We start from the raw sequence: 19,486 nt of genomic DNA on the forward strand, positions 1-19,486 counted from the left end.
TTTGAGTGGGTGAGATTTCTGTGTTCTGTCTTTAGTGGTCATGTTTTGTTAATCCTGCCATTGCCAGTCACCAGCTACCATTGCCAATGCCACCTGTTATGGCTGCTTTGATGGCCAGGGCTCAGAATTTATCTTTGGGCTTTCTCGTCACTGGATTCAGCTTAGCAGGGATTCAAATGTCTTTTGTGTATGGATAATATTAAAGTTGTTTTTTTGCTGTTCTCCTTCATTGGAAAGCTGGCTCTGGGGCTGGGTTACGGCTCTAATTCCTCTAGACCCAAGCATGTTTGTCTAAAGATGTCTTCCAAAATCTCTGTCCCACGTCAGGGAGGCCACCTGACTGTGAGAGAGAAAGGAAAGCAAAACCAAACAAATGGATTTAAAGGAACTTGCTTTGAAATGACTGCTCTCAGTAATAATGACTTGTGTCTTTGGTAAATGGTTAGAAGGAAAATGTGAAAGCTTATGTAAGTCCTGAAGATCTAAGAAAATTCTATAAATGTGTATGGATGAGAAAGTTTAAGTAACTTCTTAAGTTCTAAGAAAGTGTCTGAGGATATGAAATGCTAGTGTTTTAAGATAAATAAATGCGAGTTGTACAAGTATAAAAAAGTAATCTGAGGCTGATAGAGGTGGTGTACTTTAATCCCAGCACTCATAAGGCTGGAGTAGGTGGATCTTTGTGAGTTCAAGGCCAGCCTAACCTACAGAGTTAGTTTCAGGACAACCATGGCTATACAAAGATACACTGTCTCAAAAAACAAAACAAACAGACAAAAACTGAACAAACAAAAAACCCAGTAATCTAAGGTAATTAAAATGTTTCAGATTTCTCCCCCACCCATTTTGAAGATTCATAGTTTTAATACTATCAATGAAGTTTAGTTAAGCCAATAAAGCACCAACTACTATTATCAGTCAGAAGTTCAAAATTTTAAATTTCCTTCAGTTGTCTTCTAAGTGTAGACTCAAGGGTGTAGACTTCTCATCATGTTAAAAATATCTCTATCCAATCAATATTTTTAGCCCTCACGACAGAGAAAAAGTTCATACTTTTTAACCCAAAACTTCTGTTATTAGCCAAAGGTGTGGCAGCATTAGGTGATTTTTTTACAGTGTGCATTTCAGTATAGATTACAAAAGGTTGTAATATATATTTAAAACTTTGTGTCTTCTTGTGAACAAAAAATTGTCATGTAAGCTTCAGAGAGTCGAGAAAGGCATAAGACTTGGATCTACCTCTCACAAGTCAGTCTCCAGATAAGTCCGACTAAATTTCCCTACCTGCCTATTCTTGAAGGTGATCTCTCTCTCCTCTAGGCTTGGGACTTCTTCTCTTCAACTAACAGGACCATGGCCTGAAAGTTCCAAACGTAAGATTTTCCTTTAGATTCCTAAACTTTAATCTATCCTTAGTCTATATCTGTCTTCGTACATTTCCACTCAGTTGACAGATCCTAACTAGAAATCAGCTGTGGACTACAAACTGCTCCAAATGGCTCCAAGCCCTGGATTTGCTGAATGCTGATATAAACCAGTCCAGCCAATGTTACTTCTCCCTATGTCTTCAGCTGGGTCAGCTAATCAAATGCTTCTGATGAGTGCCCCATTATCTGAATGCCCTCCTGGCCTTTGCCTAGCGTTCCATCCTTCCTGGGCCCTGACAACAATGTCCTAATTTCAGCAAGAAGTAGTTACAGAAGAGAGCACATCACCCCTTGTTCTCTACAGAAGGCTGGGATGTTAGTTCAAAAGGAAATTCCCTTGAATAGGGGAAAATGGCCACCTATATGCCTATTGTCATACCAGGAAAAGTATCTGTTAAAACCGAATAGACCAAAAACTACCAACAGGTAGATTTATTAGCTCAAATAGTTTTACAACATGATAGGGCACTTGACTTGCTTTATGCAGGACAAGTTTTTTGAGTGGCATTAAGAAAAATTCTTTTTTCTATTTATTTTTTAATTCTTTATTTAAAATGTGTTTTTAAAATTTACCTACCAACCACAGTCCCCCCTTCTTCCCCTCCTCTTGCCCCCTCCCACCTTCTTCCCACACAATCCCTCATCCATTCCTCAGAAAGGGTAAGGCATCCCATGGGAAGGCAATAAAGTCTGGCATATCAAGTTGAGGCAGGACAGAAAGTCAGGAAATCCAAGAAAAAAACAATAAAAGGCTTGGGCAGTCTTTTCTATTTAAACCACTTGAAAACCGTCTTAGGGTTTATATTGCTGTGACCAAATGCCATGACCCAAGAGAAAGTTGGGGAGGAGAGGGTTTAATTGGCTTACACTTCCCTATTGCTGCTGTTCATCATTGAAGGATGTCAGGACAGGAACTCAAACAAGGCAGGATCCTGGAGGCAGGAGCTGATGCAGATGCTATGGGCAGCATGGCTTTTTTTCCTGCTACGGCTGAATCAGGAAAACTTCTCTTAAAGGATCCATGGCACGCTGCCAGCCTCCCCCCCCAAAAAAAAGAGGCTAAACTTTGTTTTTCTGTATCTAGAGTTCCTTTTCAACCTTTTTTATGTTTTTAAGTGGATTTAGTTGGCCACGTGGGCACCAAATTGTAGGGGAAAAAGTCGCTTGTTCTTCCCGGTCACCCGGCTAGCTTAGTCCCCAAAAGTGTCAACCTAAGTGACTATACAAAGGGTCCGTAACCCTTCATGCCGTGCAGTTTGCTCTATCCCACCCTTCACTCCTTCCATGATTCATCTGTGGCTAATGGACTCAGGATAGGGCCAGACTGCACCATTCCTGGGGTTACATCCAACAAAGATCAATCAGTGTAAGGCCAACTCTACCTCTTCAGGGAACTGAGAATAAAACCTAGCCCCTGTCTCATGTGAGCATGGAAAAGGTATGTAGGAGGAAGGCCCTTTCATGACAAATTAGGAGAACTAGCACTGTGTGCATAGTGAGCAAAGAATAAGGTCATAAGTGGGGTCCCAAGGATTGCCAGGGCAGGGCCAGAGGGGACTAGCCAGACTGGCAGAAGACAGTTGGCTTAGGCATACACTGAATTTTAGGGCACATTTGTTACATACAAGGGCTTCTACCTTTGTTTCTCTTTCTTGGATGGACACAGAACCTGACACCCACATCCTGGAGAAGCTAAGAGCCCAGCCATGCCAGTATCCCACCTCCCTTGTGCTGTATCTGTGAACCAGGGACAACTTAACATTCTGGATGGCAGCTACCTTACCTGGGCCCTAAAAACCATGCAGCTCTTAGTGATGATGTTCACCACGTATTAGAACCATGACACCAGATTATCTGCCTAGTGACCTCTCCTGGGACCAGTGTAACCACAGACAGAATTGTCAGAGACTCTTGTGTGAGGTCATGACACTGAGCGTCTGAGATTGGGAGAGAAAGGGGAACCAGTGATGTGAACTGAAGGTGTTTATTTCCTGGAGGTGCAGCTGAGGGGACAGAACAGGGTCCATGTCCTATCCCTCTGCGTTTGTGTGTGGAGTGGTAGTGTACACTTCCTTCTCATCTTTTCCTAATGATGGGAATTCTCTATTCTCCAAGATGCCATATAGAATCCCCAAATCTATATCTCAAGAGGAGCAGGCCGAGGTAGAAGGGGGTCCTCCTGAGCTAAGGAGCCAGGCCTTTTCACCTCAGTCCAGATGGTCCCCTTTCACCCTCCATTAATCCTGGAGACAGAGTAACCTTGGTTCATAACTAAAGTCACCATTTGTAGACGTGTGAGCTGCCAGGTCATCTGTCTCCAGCTGCAGGCCACTCCCCTGAATGACTGCCACCAGAGGCACACATAAGAACTGCATCTTTCAGGCCCCTCTGACCCATCGGAGGCCCCAGTCTCAGACCTTTATTACTCAATAGCTTAAATGATTGTTCTGGGAGACAGTATCACATGGGCAGCATTCAGAAGACTTAGTGTTTGGCTCAGTTCTCTCCCAAAGTGACCCATTTCTGTACTACTTATCTTGATTCTGGGTTTGTCCACTTGGTCCCATGACCAAGAAACCCAGTGTATTAATGGGCCCCAAGTGTGTGGCAATCTTGTACTAATGGGCAGTTACAACTGATTTCTCCTAAAGAAATGTGCAGTCAATTATCTTGTATTTTATTATGTGTGTATATCTTTTAGGTCAATTTCTAAATGCAAGACATAGCTGGATCATGTGTCATTCTGAGAATCATGACCATGTTGTTTATGATGTGTCAACAATTCTTGATGGATATCAAAGAGGTATGATTCTGCCTACTGAATGCAGTACAAACACTTTGGTTTTGTTGTTTTGCTTTTTATACTGGGAATTAACTATGAGACACCAGTGTTAAGCATAAAAATAGAGAATTCCTTTTTCTGTAATTGTTTAGTAGTTGGACTTGAGATTGGGTGACTTTTGAGCTGGTGAGATAAAGAGAGGTCTGGAGAACTCTCTCTCTCTTTCATTCTGATGTTAAGAGAAAGGATTCAGGTTACAACTAGCAGTTGATCAGCCTCATCCATACCTACAGGGAAACCAGATCACTAGAGCAGATGCAATTGTGGTGGCCATCAAGGTCTGCTTCCTGAGCTGTTTTATCTTCTACACTGAATGCTGCTCTAAGATGAAGAGCTTGTTTGGAGAAGCCGAGGCTGGGTCCTGGGTTCTTAGAGATACAAGTGAGTCGTCAGCCCTCCCTCAGCAAGTGTTTATTCTGATAGAAGGCTGTAGACAGACACATCCATCATAGATGAGTGTGCATGGGGGACTAGCCGAGTGATAGGACCAACACTGGAGGGGGTGAGCGGGCATTCAGATCCAGCACGAGTGTCACGGGATGCTTTCATGCCAGATTCTGCTGACTGGTGTCACAGCCTAGCCTATGTATAATGGATGTTCTAGTGCTACGACCCAGCATGGCTGATGGTCCTAATTCCTGCTTTACGTATCAGAATTCATGTTGAGTTGTTTACTAGGAAAGGTAATTACTAAGGGTCTGGAGAGGGCCAGGGTGGAAAACAACATGCCTGACATACACCGATAGGCAGTTTACAGTGTTGCACTGAACATCTTGGGCTGTTTTCACTCTGGCCTCATCTCTGTGATGTCTTCAAGACCACTAAGACAGGGCTGGGTGCAGGTCTCTCACAGGGCGGACAACAGGGAGGATGAGCTTCTGTGACACTTTCCACGATGTGGCAGCACAGGTGTCCTGTGTCATTTCTGGGTGCACATAGTACTTGTCTATGCATCCTTCTAACAGAGACTTTACTTCCTTTATACACCTCCCAACGAAGGTAGCCTAAAGATGAGCACTGGCATTGCTGGGCAGGAATTCCCCTGGAATGCCTAACCCAGTCTTAGCTGGACCTAACCCATGGACGTTAGTAAGGAGGAGTTGCCCAACTGCCCACTGCCCCATCACTTCACCCTAAGGCACTAAACTTGCAGGTATTTCTCACCTTTACCCACCCCTTAGAGTTAGAGCCTTGGCAAAATCCATGAGAAACACAACACAGAGGAATAGGCATGGTTGGTGCAGATGAGGGAGAATATTCTGGTTACTTGTTGCTGAAACACAACAAATCAAGGTGAATCTTAATGTTCTAGAGTTTCTGTTACCTTTCAAGGTTTATGTTAAGTAAGGGACTAAGGAAGGATTATCTGAGTGACTGTGATATAGTATTAGTTTTCCATACAGCTGATAAGACTCCCCTAGAATCCCAACCAAAGGAATGATGTCCTGGATCAATCTTCATGTCTTTAATGTTTATCTCTGGGTCTCTCTACATTGACTCAATTGGTTTTTCTCATAGTATACTGGCCTCAACATGACTTGAATCACTAAATGGCAGAGGAAGACTTCAAGAACAAGCATTCAGATAAGCAATGTTGATGCTCTGCTGCTTTTAGTGTGGCCTCAAACACCACGTTACTTCTGTTATTATTTTACCCATTGAAACTAGGATAAAATCCTATTGAACTTGGAGATAGTAGGGACATAGACTCACCTTCTACAGGGGGTCAGATTTACATTGTGTACATGTTGCGTGGGATACAATATATTGAAAGTCTTTTGTAAATATACTACCTGGCCAAGGGAGTAGCACACCCTGTAAACCAGTACTTGGGAGGTGGAGGAAGAAGACTCAAGATTTCATGGCCATCTTTTGTTATACAGTAAATCAGATTCTAGCCTAGATTCCACGAGGCCCAGTCTTAAAGAAACAGACAAAGCTGAAATAAACAACAAGAAACACATGGTTTAACGTAATAGGAAATATTCATGTCTAGAGGGCCTCAGTGAGATAATGAGGGACACAGGTGGTTTGATAACCATAAAGAATAGACATCTGGTAGGTTAAGAGTTCCATAGGAAGATAGTAACATTGGATAAACTTAGTGAAAGGAGTTAAAAACATGGGAACCAGAGTGAGGAGAAAGAGGCACAGGAAATTCGGGAACAGTAAATGAGAAAAAAAGTGACTAAAGAAAAAACTGAGTGGCGATGGTGCATGCCTTTAATCCCAGCACTTGGGAGGCAGAGGCAGGCGGATCTCTGTGAGTTCGAGGTCGGACTAGTCTACAGAGAGTTCTAGGACAGCTAGGGCCATTGCAGAGAGAAACCCTGTCTTTAAAGACAGACAGACAGACAGAAACGTGTCTGGAGGACAGGCAGGCAAGAAGGCAGGCCTTGAGTATATGTGGGCCTCCCAGAGCCCTCTACACAACTTTGATTTTCCTAGATTGTTTTAGAATAGTTGGCAAAACAACAGGAACTGATTTTCTCACCATGTTTGAGACCTGAATTTTGAAATCAAGGCACTGGCCAAGGGATGGCTAATTTTAGAAACCCCCAAGAAAGTTTTTCTAGCTTCTGTTGCTAACATTCCATGGGTTGGAGATATGTCATGAAAACCCCTGCCTCTATAGTCCCATCTTTCAAAATTTTTGCGTCTTCATGACTTACTCAAAGAATGCTACTCATCAGATTTAGCACCAACTCTGGCCAAGTACGTCTGCAGCTAAGTTACCTCTACAAAGAAGCCATGTCCACAAGGCCACACCCCGAGGTTCTGGAAGAATCTAAGTTATGGAGGAGCATCACTCACACCAGCACTGGGGAGGCACTAACATGGGCTCATGAACATTCTGAGATCTTGTATCTCTTAGCACCCTGAAGGTGATGGTCTCCAGGTCCCTGAGACTGGACGTGGTTCTGAGAATCCACTGAAAGACCTTGGAAGTCAAAAGTGGTCACTTTGTCTGCTGGCCACCATGCTATGGACAAGTCCAGGATCTATATCCTTCCTAGACAGAGATGAAAAATGTTTTTGACATTTAAAAATATTATTATCCATCCAGGCGTAGTGGTGCATACTTTTAATCCCAGTACTTGTGTGGCAGAGGTAGGCGGATCTCTGTGAGTTAGTCTATATAGTGAGTTCCAGGAGAGCCTGAAGAATATAGTGAGACCCTGTCTTGGAAAAAAGGTATCCCACAATAAACAGAGAATCCATTGATGTAATTTCCAACTTTCCTGTAGTCTAGAAACTTTGTACCATTACCTATAGAAGGTTTACCTCAGATCATTAATCAGCATTTCTTCATGCAAGGAAACATTTGTGCTTCTTCCTACAAGTTCATTAATACTTCTCTCACATATAATTATTTCTATGTTTAAACTATGACCTATGGCTTGTATAGTTAGGTTTGTGTACATATTATGTGTAGTTACCCATGGCATGTATGTGTGTATGTGTGTGCCTCTAGTATCCAGAAGACAAAGAATTTACCAAATGAGTGCGATATCTCCCTAGTCCTACTTAGGTCTGTGATAAAATATTTTTTCATGAAAACCAAGAATATTTTGATGAGGGCTATGGATGAGGAACTGACTCTACAATAAATTCTTTTATATGATCAGGTGTCTTGAGGAAGACTGTCTGGTATGAGCACTTGAGTCTACTGAAATGACATGATTTTGAAGGACTCTCTGCATTTGCAACACGAATAATGTCTCTTCCCAGTACGGTGTGGATAGTGCACCAACAGCATCCCACAGCTTCAGTAATGGTAGTATGGATGACCTTGACGATACACCTTTAGCTGGTCCATAACAACGGCAGATTTCCCATAGACAGAGTGTCACTATAGTTTCTCTGCACTGTGAGTTTGCTCATAGGTGGTCACTTGTGAATTCTGCAGGAAGCCCTTTTCACCTTTCTTATGGACAAAAGGTCTATCCTTACTGTGAATTTTACAGTGTCTATAGAAAGAAGACTTATCACTGAAGGCCCGCCCACATTCCGCACACACATACGGCTTCTCGCCTGTGTGAATTCGTTGATGCTCTTTGAGGTTGGCTTTAGAAGACATGGCTTTCCCACAGTCGCCGCATATGTAGGGCTTTTCTCCAGTATGAATTCTCTGATGTGTGCTGAGAACTGACCTATCGTTGAAGGCCTTCCCACACTCAGAACACACGTAAGGTTTCTCCCCAGTGTGAATTCGATGATGTACCTTCAGGTGGGATGCTCTCCGGAATGACTTCCCACAGTCAGAGCACTTGTAGGGCTTCTCACCAGTGTGAGTTTGCTGATGCATTTGCAGGTGAGAGTTTCTTCTGAAGGATTTCCCACAGTCATCACATTTGAAAGGTCTCTCACCAGTGTGAATTCGATGATGCACATGGAGGTGTGATTTCACACTGTACGATTTCCCACAGTCATGGCATTTGTAAGGCTTCTCCCCTGTGTGAACTCGACAGTGCTTCTTCAGATCTGAAGCATAAAGAAACAACTTCCCACAATCACTGCATGGGTAACATTTGTCCCCAGTGTGAATTCTCTGATGTGTGATGAGAACTGACTTTTGGCTGAAGGCCATTCCACAGTCAGAACACACAAAAGATCTACCATCAGTGTGAATCTGATGATGTACCTTCAGTTGGGATATTTTCCTGAATGATTCCCCACAGTCAAAGCATTTGTAAGGCCCCTCACTGGTGTGGATTCGATGATGGGCAAGTAGGTTAGACTTAATACTAAAAGATTTCCCACAGTCGGGGCATTCATAAGGCTTTTCCCCTGTGTGAAATCGACAATGCTTTGTCAGATCTGATGCACAAACAAACATTTTCCCGCAGTCACTGCACGTGTAAGGCTTCTCCCCAGTGTGAATTCTCTGATGTATGGTGAGGACTGACTTTTGGCTGAAGGCCTTCCCACATTCAGAACATGCATAAGGTTTTTCACCAGTGTGTGTTCGAAGGTGCACCTTTAGGTGCGATGTATAACTGAATGATTTCCCACACACATGGCATTCATACCGTTTTTCCTTTGTGTGGACTTCACGGTGCACGTGCAGGCTGGACATACCCCTCAGGGATTTTGCACAATCAGGACATTCATAAGGTGTCTCTTCTCTATGAGTTTCTGGATGGGAGACCAACTGAGACTTGTGAAGAAAGGTTTTCCCACATGTGTGACAGATGAAAGATGTCTCCATATTGTTAGTTATTTGTTGTTGACAGAAAGCCGACTCATCAGTGAGGGCTTTCCCGCATCCAGTATATTCAACTGCTTTGTCTTGAAAAGGAATTCCATGCTCTGTAAGTGGTGGATTGGGAGAAAGACTGTTTCCAAGCTGACTGTCATTGTATGATTTCTCTCTCTGAAGAGGTATTGTACACACTCCGTTAGAAGAGCCTTGTGTTATAAACTGATGAGATACAATAATGTCACTAGCCTGCTCTGTGGCATTGCTTTGATGGTCACTATATGCTTCAAGGTTAGGTTTCAAGCTTTTTGCAAATGAGAAACACCTTGGAGGTGCACATTTTGTAGAAATGAGGTGGCGTCCGGAGAGAAGAGATTCTCCAGCTTCTCCAGAGTCACCACCACTGTCTGTGTTCAGTGGCTTCTGGCTTCGGCAAGCACCAGGGCTGACGGGTGGGACCTGGCTTTGCTGATGTGTCTTCACAGCACTGCTGCCATCCTGCCACAGTCTCTCCAGAACGATACAATATGAACCATGTCCTGTGACTTCACTGGGTGCATCATTTAGAAATGACGCTTTCACAAAAACTGGCTGATGTGGTGTGTCAAGCTGCAATTCACCTGTGAGAAGAAAAAGCGATGAAGGAACAGGCACAGTGGACAGGACGGAGGGGCGATCACATGGAACTGACTCTGAACACTGAGAAATCTGAGTCAGGCAGTAGTCACGCTCATCATGTGGATGACCATGGTAAGATACGCTACGATACCCCTTATTACATACCAAACTGCATGAATACAGCACCCATGTGTATTAGGCAACTTTGTATGCACTGGACACACGAACTCAATCCCCAAAACAGCCACATCTACTCTCCTGTTTTATATGTGAGAAATTGGGAGCTATAGTAAGTGACCAAAATCACTTAGCTGATTTGTGGGAAGAAGATTTGGTTTGGGCAAAGATACCCAGCTCAACATATAAGAGCCCTAGCCATACAGATGTAGTAAATAGGAAGGACTTTGACAAGGCATTGCCGGCAGACAGCTAAGACCTGAAGAACAGACTGCCAAGAAGACTTCATTAGCTCTGAAGAATATTCATGTCCTTTGTCCCTTTTCTTATCTGATTTTTGGTTAGGTTTCTTTTTCTTTATTATGGTAGTGAGGATTAAAGCAGAGCCTCACCCACGCTAAACACAAGTATTCCACCCTGAGCAATAAACCTACACCTTCAAATAGTTATTCTTTATTTTTATAAAAACATTACACACATACATATATACACCGAGGAGGTAGGGCTGGACAGAGGGTTCAGTGGGTAAGAACACTTGTTGATGACCCAGATTTGGTTCCCAGCACCCACATGGCAATTGACTTACTGCTACAGTTCTGAGGAGTCTGCCACCTTCTGGCTTCCACAGGCACTGCACAACACACGGTGCAGAAACAGATAGGAAGGTGAAATACCCATGCCCATAAAATCTTAATATATACCCACACCCGCATTTACACTCTGTGTGTGTGTGTGTCTATGTGTGTGTGTGTGCACTTGCAGGTGCTGCACATACCATGGCATGTATGTGGAATTCAAAGGACAACTTGGGGGAAATCGGCCTTGCCTTTTACCATGCAGGCTCCACGAATCAAACTCACTACTGGCAGCACAAAACAACACATGGAAATATCCAAAAAGGATATTTTTTCAAGATAAAAGGGAAAAAATTCATAAAAGACTTGGTATTCCACTATGTTTGGAAAAGAGAAATACGGAAAGTAGGCCCATCCTAGATCACCAGGCCAGCTGTGCTCACCCACTGCCAAGAGGTGGCTGTAGATCTCCAGCATCACATCCTGGTACAGGCATCGCTGGGCGGAGTCCAGGTGCTGCCACTCCTCCTGGCTGAAGTCCACAGTCACATCCTCAAAGGACACCAATCTCTGTAATAACATACTCACTGTGAATTATCACTGACAAATAGGACATGTGTTTCCAGTGACCCCTTCCCTCTAGGTTAAACTTTAAGTGTTTCACAAAATACCTATTTCTCCTTGTATTTGGGGTAATAAAGAAAAATATATAAAAAAATAACTGGCCAAAATTAAATAGTATCATTCCCTCCCAGGAGGCCAGAAATGGATTCTTTTTTATTCTCTATCAAAGATTAAACAGCACGACAGTTATTAAGCCACATTGGACCTGTACCTGTCTATAGCTGTCTTGGGTCCTTGGGATTTAACACTGTGTATGAGTTTGTTCTCTCAGAGAAACTCAGTCTTGCAAAATCGCAAACATAAAGACCCAAGTATAGGGCTATAAAGGAACAATTTTAGAAATACATACAAAGCAAACTTGTGGTGCCTGCACCACCTGAAACCATGGTTGGGCAAGGGTCTGGGGATCAAAGAACACACAGAGACATGGGTCACTCTTGAAGCAAGAATGTCGATTTTATTATGTTCCCAGACAGCTTATATAGTGCTCTCCTTGACTAATGGCTAGCTCTGGGGATTTTCCACTGCAAGTCCATCAGAAACTACTTCCTTGTTATCAGGAACTCATGAGGGTTCTGTGCTCAGAGCAGCTGCAAGCATAGAAAAACACGTTGTTTACTCCAGCAGGCAAGAGGTCATAGAAAGTTCAGGGTCTGAGGGTCTGCAGCTCCCAACACAAACTGCTGGAAAGGGCAAATTAGGCACATAGCTGGGAATGGCTGTCATGCTAATCACAGTACAGCAGTGTGAACTGGAAGTGAGAAGTATGAATTGAATATAGAGAACACTTATCCTAGAAGAGAACTAGAACGAAAGTGGAATGGTAGCAAAAGCCACGGTTTCAGGGAGGAGGAGGAGGAGACAGTAACATCCATAATGTCTGAAAAGTGGCTGTCACCCAGAGACACACAAGGAGGTACTCTGGGGTGGGCCAGAGGTGGGTGAAAAGGGTTTGTTTGGGCTTTTCAATTTAGAGTCATGGACTGTCACTTAAATAATTAACTGCAGGGAATAAAGATGTTCACATTTAACAGGCTGGTCTTCCTATTGCACCCAATCTGTGTCATCTAGATGTGGTGCTGGAAGGGTCTGCCGTCAGCAGCCCTGAAGATGCAGGAGCAGCCAGAAGGACGGGCACTGCAGCACCACCACTCCTCCTCCACCATGGCTGCTACGCCACACAGAGAAGCACTGCAGAGCTACACGGGGTAGGATTTGGGGCTGATGATCCCTGAACCCAGTGTCTTTATTTAGCATCACAGGAGAGGGGTCACCAGCATGATGTGAACCTGGCAGGATACAATAGTGCAGGCATGTTACCACTGTGAAATGTTCTTACAAGAATAAAATAAAATTGGAGTCTGATCCTTTTCCAGACAGAAATCTCCAATGCAGATAAAATGGCAGCCACAAGTCACCTCAAAATTTCCAGTAGCCATATTAACTACAAACAGATGGAATCACCTTAACAGCAAACTTAACTTAGCTCAACATATCTGAATTACTATTTTAAAATGCTCAGGTTTAGGCTAAAGAAAGGGCTCAGCAGATAAGAGTGTTGGCTTCCAGGGATCTGGGTTCAGTTCCCAACACCCACATGGTAGCTTACAGCTAGCTAGAACTCCAGTTCTAGGATCCAATGCCCTCTTTTGGCCACCATGGGTACTTATTGTACACACATATGAACACAGGTATGCAAGCAGGCAAAACATTCATATATACAAAATAATATAATTTTAAAAAATTAAGGTACTGAGCTTTGAGAAGCCAATGTGTAGCTATGAAGTGGGAGAGAAAGTCAAAGGCTCAGGGATCTGAATACATGTGGTGTGAAGACCACGCTACTAGGTGTTAGCTTGGCATTGAAACATGCCCTCCTGGAGGAAGGGAGGTTCAGGAGACCACTCCTTCATGTTATATAAACGTGTAAGCTGGGCAAACAGTGGGGAAGGAGGTGACAGGTGGTGATGGTGCGGCTGTCTAAGTGCCCCGTGCCTCTGAAGGCTGCACTTCATACAGCCACCATGATTGATAAACACAAAAAACTCTCTGGTTTACCAAGCTAAGCTAGACTTGGATTTACCTACTTCTTTGTTCTGTCAGTCCTCTGGGTGAACAGAAATAGACTCCTCAGGAAGCCATAGATGGGCAGATAAACCTAACCTTAAGAAGTAGCCCAGTGAGCATGCCAATGACAAGATGAAGGAATGATGAGGTTTCAGTCTCCGAGACAGGAACCCAATCTGCTGCTTCCACCCTCTGCAATCTAGCTGGGAAAAGTGGAACGTGGGGCATCTCTCCTCACCTCACACAATCCATTCTGCTCTTCTGCTCCTAACCTCTGGGGCATCTGGCAGAAACTCATGTCAGTAGGCATGTTCTTTGTGGCTTCTACTCTTGGTCTGCCTCTGATTTTCTCAGGATTCTGAAGAAACTTCGGCATGTGGGGGAATCCACATAGAGTTGCAGCGCAGTGATCAGCCTCACCTAGAGGTTTGGAAAGATACCAGAAAATCCTGGAAAGTTCATGACCATACCATCACTCACCCAACATTTGCTCACAAAGAGTTGAAGGCCCTACCTGAAGGTCACTGTGTATGTACTGCAGAGCAAGAAAAGCCCAGAAATGTCCAGTTCTTCCCCTCACCTCTTGACTGCGACCACAGAAAGGTATTAAGGAAGGTGATGTAAAGCAAAGATGAGGTGTTGCCAGTGGCAGTGGGAATTTGATGCAGGATGAGGCTCTTCAGCTGGGCAGTTCACAAGATGAAGAAATATTAGCTAGTTATCAGCTTATTTCCCAAACTCTCTTCCAGCTGTACGCCAGAGGCACTCCTACACTTGGTGTTTTAAGAGGAGGCAAATGAGGCTGTGCTATATTCCTTAATACAACCCAAGGTCATCAAATAGAAGAGAAGGGGATCGGTATATATCTGACTTACACAAAATGACACAGTGCCCCAGTTTGTGTTTTCTTGTTTCTAGACAGTATTCAAACTCAGCATTGCACCGCACAGCCTGTTCTCTTCTGATATATCTCTGTAGTTTATGCCTACAATAGCAAAGAATGTATAGGCATATACAAGGACCAGGACCTCTATTTTGAAAGCCTACCCTTTCCTTTTCTTAATTTTGCCCCATTTTATTTTGTTTTATTTGAACTCACTATATACTCCAGGATGGCCTTGAGGTCAGTGACTGCTCCATCAGCTTGTCACATACAGGTACCAAGAGCCCTCTGGCTGACGATGCATGTCTTTCCTGATGCAGCCACTCAGACCAATGCCTTTCAGTGACCTCCAAAGACTGGCTACAGGACTGCTTCCCAACCACTGACATGCCCAGGACACTGAAATTATGGCCACCTTGAGAGCCAATAATTTCCCCTCAGAGTGTTACTTCTTTGTTTCCACATAACCACAAATAACTCATAACACAGGGGTTCAAATAACAGACCCCACCATGGAAGCAACATTGATGTTGTTTTCTTTCTTTTTGAGGTAGGGTCTCATGTAGACCTGGCTGGCCTTGAACTTGCTATATAACAGTGCAGGGAATGCATGTGTGCTCTACCAAGTCTAGAAGTCTGGCTTGGAAACAACACTGAAATAAGCTAGTAGAAGCTACTTCTGTCATTCACCCCTAAGGCCAGCTTCACAGGAACAGCTCACACTTCGAAGGGTGGAGAAACAATTTGTTCTGGAGCCAAGTGTTCCAGTAGCCTGGCAGTGTAGATTCAAGTTGTCCAAATACCATGCTCTATGGAATTTTTGTAGTAAGAGAACAGAATGAAACCATAAACCAAAGCACTTCTAAAGTACATTGGTGTGAGCCAAAATATACCTTGGGGCAACAATGCTCAATATGTGGATCGCAATCCCATTGGGGTTCGCATATCATATACTTAACATGATTCATAACAGTAGCAAAATTAGTTATGAAACGGCAGTGAAATAATTTTATGGTTGGGGGTCACCACAACATGAGAAACTGTATGGAAGGGTCGCAGCATCAGGAAGGTTGAGAACCTTAGAGGGTAAAGGTGCTTGCCAACAAGCCTGACAACATGAGTGTGATAGTTTGACACCTGGGGCAAGCCTGGCAGAAAGAAAGAACTAATTTCTGATAGTTGTCCTCTGACCTATGCATGTACATGGTCCTACATTGTGCCCACACAACACATACACACAGACACACACAGAGACACACAGACAAAGACACACACACAGACACACACAGAGACACACACAGAGACACACACAGAGACACACACAGAGACACAGACACACACACACAGATAACAGAGACCCTGTCTCAAAAAGTCAGATAGGGAGGGCTTGAGGAAAAGACTGGATTTTATCCTCTGGCTTCCATGATCACCTGTACACATAGATGTAACCACAGTCAAATAAACATGTGCATAACACACACACCAAAACAATACCAAAAAATGTGGTGGCACCGTCAGAGAGGCAGATTACAATAAGGTGGGAAAATCTCTATACCAGGCCTCACATGCTCTCTGATGACATTCCTAGTTTTTCAGGTGTCGAAAACTAGTGGGCGGCTTAGGTAAAATCCATAGGTGGATATTGACTAACTGTTGAGAGAACAGAAGACAGCTAAAGACAGTCAGACTGCATACTGTAATATACACCCTCTCTACAGCCTCTCTAGGACTTCCCAGTTCATCAGCCATGAAGGATCTTCAGCACAGGTGCGGTTTAAACCAAACTGCATTTGTAGACCTACAACCCCAGCACTCCAGAGGCAGGGGCCGCACAACCACAGCTGAGGTTAGACTGGTCTACAAACTGAGCTGCAGGCTATCCTGGGGTACATAGGATACCTCAGCGAAAGGAAGGAAGGAAGGAAGGAAGGAAGGAAGGAAGGAAGGAAGGAAGGAAGGAAGGAAGGAAGGAAGGAAGGAAAAGAAACGGGGCTCAACAGTTAAGAGCGACTGTTGCTCTTGCAGATGTCTCGGGTTCAGCACCTATGTGTGGCTCACAACCCCCTGTAACCCTACTTCCAGGGAAACACACTTGGCATACCTATATACACGCAGTCAAACACTCATATACATAAAATAAGTCTTAAAAACAAAACACACACACAGAGCTGTTTTTCCTTAAAAAACAGTGTGTATGTCTTCTTCACTTTGGCTCTGACTTTTCCTCTGTTCCAATTCCTAACCTATTTCATCCCCAGCCTGGCTGTCGATGTGCAGTGATCCTGCAGCCTCTGCCTCTACAGCGCTAAGACTGCAGGACAGTAGTGTGCACCACACCCTGCTTGGCTACTGTAACGCACAGCTACCATTTCTAGACCTAGACTCCAAATCAGAACACCAGAGACAGGCATGGGGTCATTTTACTTCTTTTCTGCTTAATGTAACCATCTTCTGCTTTTTGTTTTTTCCTTAGTTTTGTTTTGTTTTTTGTTTTTTTTTTTTTAAAGAAGCCGGTGTCTTAGTTAGGTTTCTATTGCTGTAAAGGACACCATGACCACGGCAACTCTTATTGATGAAAACATTTAATGGAGGTGTCTGCTTACAGCTCAGTGGTTTAGTCCATTATCATCATGGTGGGGAGGATGGTAGTCTGCAGGCAGACATGGTGCTGGCTACATCTTGATCAGAAGGCAACAGGAAGTGATCTCAGTGTCATACTGAGGGAAGCTTGAGCATAAAGAAAAAAAAAAAAAGACCTCAAAGCCCACCTCTACAGTGACACACTTCCTTCAAGACCACATCTACTCCAAGAAAGCCACACCTCTTAATAGTGACATTGCTTTCGGGTCATTTTCTTTTAAACCACCATTGGGGATTAGTTGGAAAAAGTAGAGAAAGAAATTTAAAAGCTTTATTCTTCTTATTCAAAAAATGTAAAATTGTGTGTGTGTTTGTGTGCGCGTGCGCCCGCACGTGTCTCTCTGTGTGTTGTCGGTTCAAGCAGGGCCCTGGAGGCCAGAAGAGAGCGCCACAGCCCCTGGAACTGTTCCAGGCAGTTCAAAGGCACCGTGTGAACACAGGCAACCCTTCTGTGCTCTTCCTCCTCACTGGTCTCTTCAATAGTTTTACTAGATGAGGCTGCAGAAACCCAGGCTTCTGCCCCCAAACCTCTTTACAGCACCAATCCGTTGAACTGTTAGTCACCTGTTCTTACCATATCCACAGTCCCAAGCACAGGCCAAACCTCCGATCAGGCCTCACATCTGCAAAGAATCCCAATAGTTATGTAAATGGGCAATAGGAACGGAATTAGGATTAGATTTTCTTTTAAAAAATCCTTTTTGTTGTTGTTGTTGTTTTAAACTCCACCTCTATACAGTAAATATAATACGGGGAAAGGAAATGCCCTGAACACCTGTCTCTGGGGCCAGCAAGGCCAGCACCAAGGCTCTGTCCCAGCTCAGGTGACATCAGGTGACATCAGACATACCTACGGGATCTCCCGGCTCTCCCGCAGCTCCCTCTATTGTCAACACCGCTTAGCAAACGCCGATGGAGGAAACTGTGTTCCCACTTTGGACCAAAACGTAAAAAAAATTCATTTTCCCGTTTTCACCTACTCTTTGGAGTTTTTCTCCTCTCGCAGGCCAGTGTTTGACCAGGAGCCAGGGCTCCAGTTACCAGCTACTCAAACACTAGCAGACCAGAAGGCAGCGCGGTTGCCTCAAAGCAGGGTACACGGGCCCCAGGGCTCCATCGCTGCCTGAGCAGCCCTCTCGCCGGGCTCCTAAGGCAATCACCGCATCAAGCTCGTCCTGAAGCTCCCGGCTCCCACCCAGGATCGGCTCCTGCAGCGCACACACACTGAGTCCGGCCACGAAAATTTTCACGGACGACCGTGAGAATTCCCACGGGAGAGCACACTGGAAAGTGACAAAACACAGAAGACGCGGAAAACCGCAAGCACGGAACGAAACCGAATCGAACGACCCCCACCTTACCCACGCATCCCCCTGCAGTCTCGGCAGCCGTCGCTCGGCACAAACCAGCGCTCGGCAGCACAGCGTCCGCCCTGCCCCGCAGCCACTCACCTCACTGCACCGCACAGAGAGCTGTGCGCACGGCCCGCCGGGCCGCGACTTCCGCCCGCAGCCACCCACGATACCAAGAGTTCGGACTCCAAACACCCAGGCTATCCTGGCAACGATAGCTGAAGCGAACTACCTAAAGATCTGAGCCGATGTGACGATTCTTGGCCACTTCCGATTTGAATAATGGTTCCTTCAGCCCATTACCACATCCCCCCCTCGTGGATGATGCGCATGCGCACCGCCACTAGGGAGGTCAATCTTGCCAGTACTTACTATGGCTCATCTGGTGGTTTCTGTGCTTTCATAAAGTGTCACCCACACTCCAGTGACAGGGAAGCCAGCATCAAAGTGTCAGTTCCATATAGCCAGGCGAATGTGATACAGTGAAAGTCCAAGACTGTCTCACATTGTCAGGGGTTTGCATTAATACTTGTACGCTTATCTTTTTCTAAGAGACTGTGATACTACATGTTGCTAAAAGTACCCTTCCCCTGTATCCGATTTACTTTATTCGATTTATTCTATGTACTTTTGCCTGCACGTTGAGCTCACAGCATCCAGGACACCTGCAGGAGCAACACATTCCCTTTTACCACGGAGCCATCTCTCCTTTTCTTCACATTTTCTCTTTATTAAAGCCGGAACTTAAAAGGGTTCTTGTTTTTGAGATGGTCTCATTATGCTGGCCTGACTGGCTTGGAACTGGCCAAGTAGCTCATTCTGGCCTTGAACTCTCAGACATTCCGTGCCTCTGTTTCCTGAGTCGTAGGATTAAAGGTGTGTGTCACCACACAGGCCCTTTCTGATCTCTCAAAGGTTGTAAATTATGTGGGGTTATTAGGAACAGGAAGGGAAGCCATACGGAATACTAAAGGTGAGACTCTGAGATGAACCATCATTACTTCACACTGGGGAGAACTTCATACTGGGGGTACCTCATGGTTCCCAGAGGATAGACACCCGCTCTTCTTAGGTTGCA

The 19,486-nt window shown here is 44.5% G+C and overlaps 1 protein-coding gene across 6 annotated transcripts; it reads right to left on the reverse strand.

Moving 5' to 3' along the window:
• Positions 1-7,477: 7,477 nt before the first annotated feature.
• LOC130865278 (zinc finger protein 260-like) lies at positions 7,478-18,698 on the reverse strand. 6 transcript variants are annotated; one of them, XM_057756242.1, is made up of 4 exons: positions 18,508-18,698; positions 13,772-13,953; positions 11,286-11,412; positions 7,478-10,092 (listed from the first exon to the last, which is right to left on the reverse strand). In XM_057756242.1, exons 2-4 carry the CDS (start codon positions 13,907-13,909, stop codon positions 8,123-8,125), a joined length of 2,235 nt encoding a protein of 744 aa, XP_057612225.1. In that variant the 5' UTR covers positions 13,910-13,953; positions 18,508-18,698; the 3' UTR covers positions 7,478-8,122. The 6 variants fall into 6 exon arrangements, with proteins under 6 accessions (XP_057612225.1, XP_057612226.1, XP_057612228.1 ...); XM_057756243.1 differs by having other exon boundaries at positions 13,772-17,679; XM_057756245.1 differs by lacking the exon at positions 18,508-18,698 and adding an exon at positions 17,631-18,487.
• Between the last annotated feature and the right edge of the window lie 788 nt (positions 18,699-19,486).

The sequence above is a fragment of the Chionomys nivalis genome, chromosome 23, assembly GCF_950005125.1.
Source record: "Chionomys nivalis chromosome 23, mChiNiv1.1, whole genome shotgun sequence".
Taxonomy (NCBI): Eukaryota; Metazoa; Chordata; class Mammalia; order Rodentia; family Cricetidae; genus Chionomys; species Chionomys nivalis.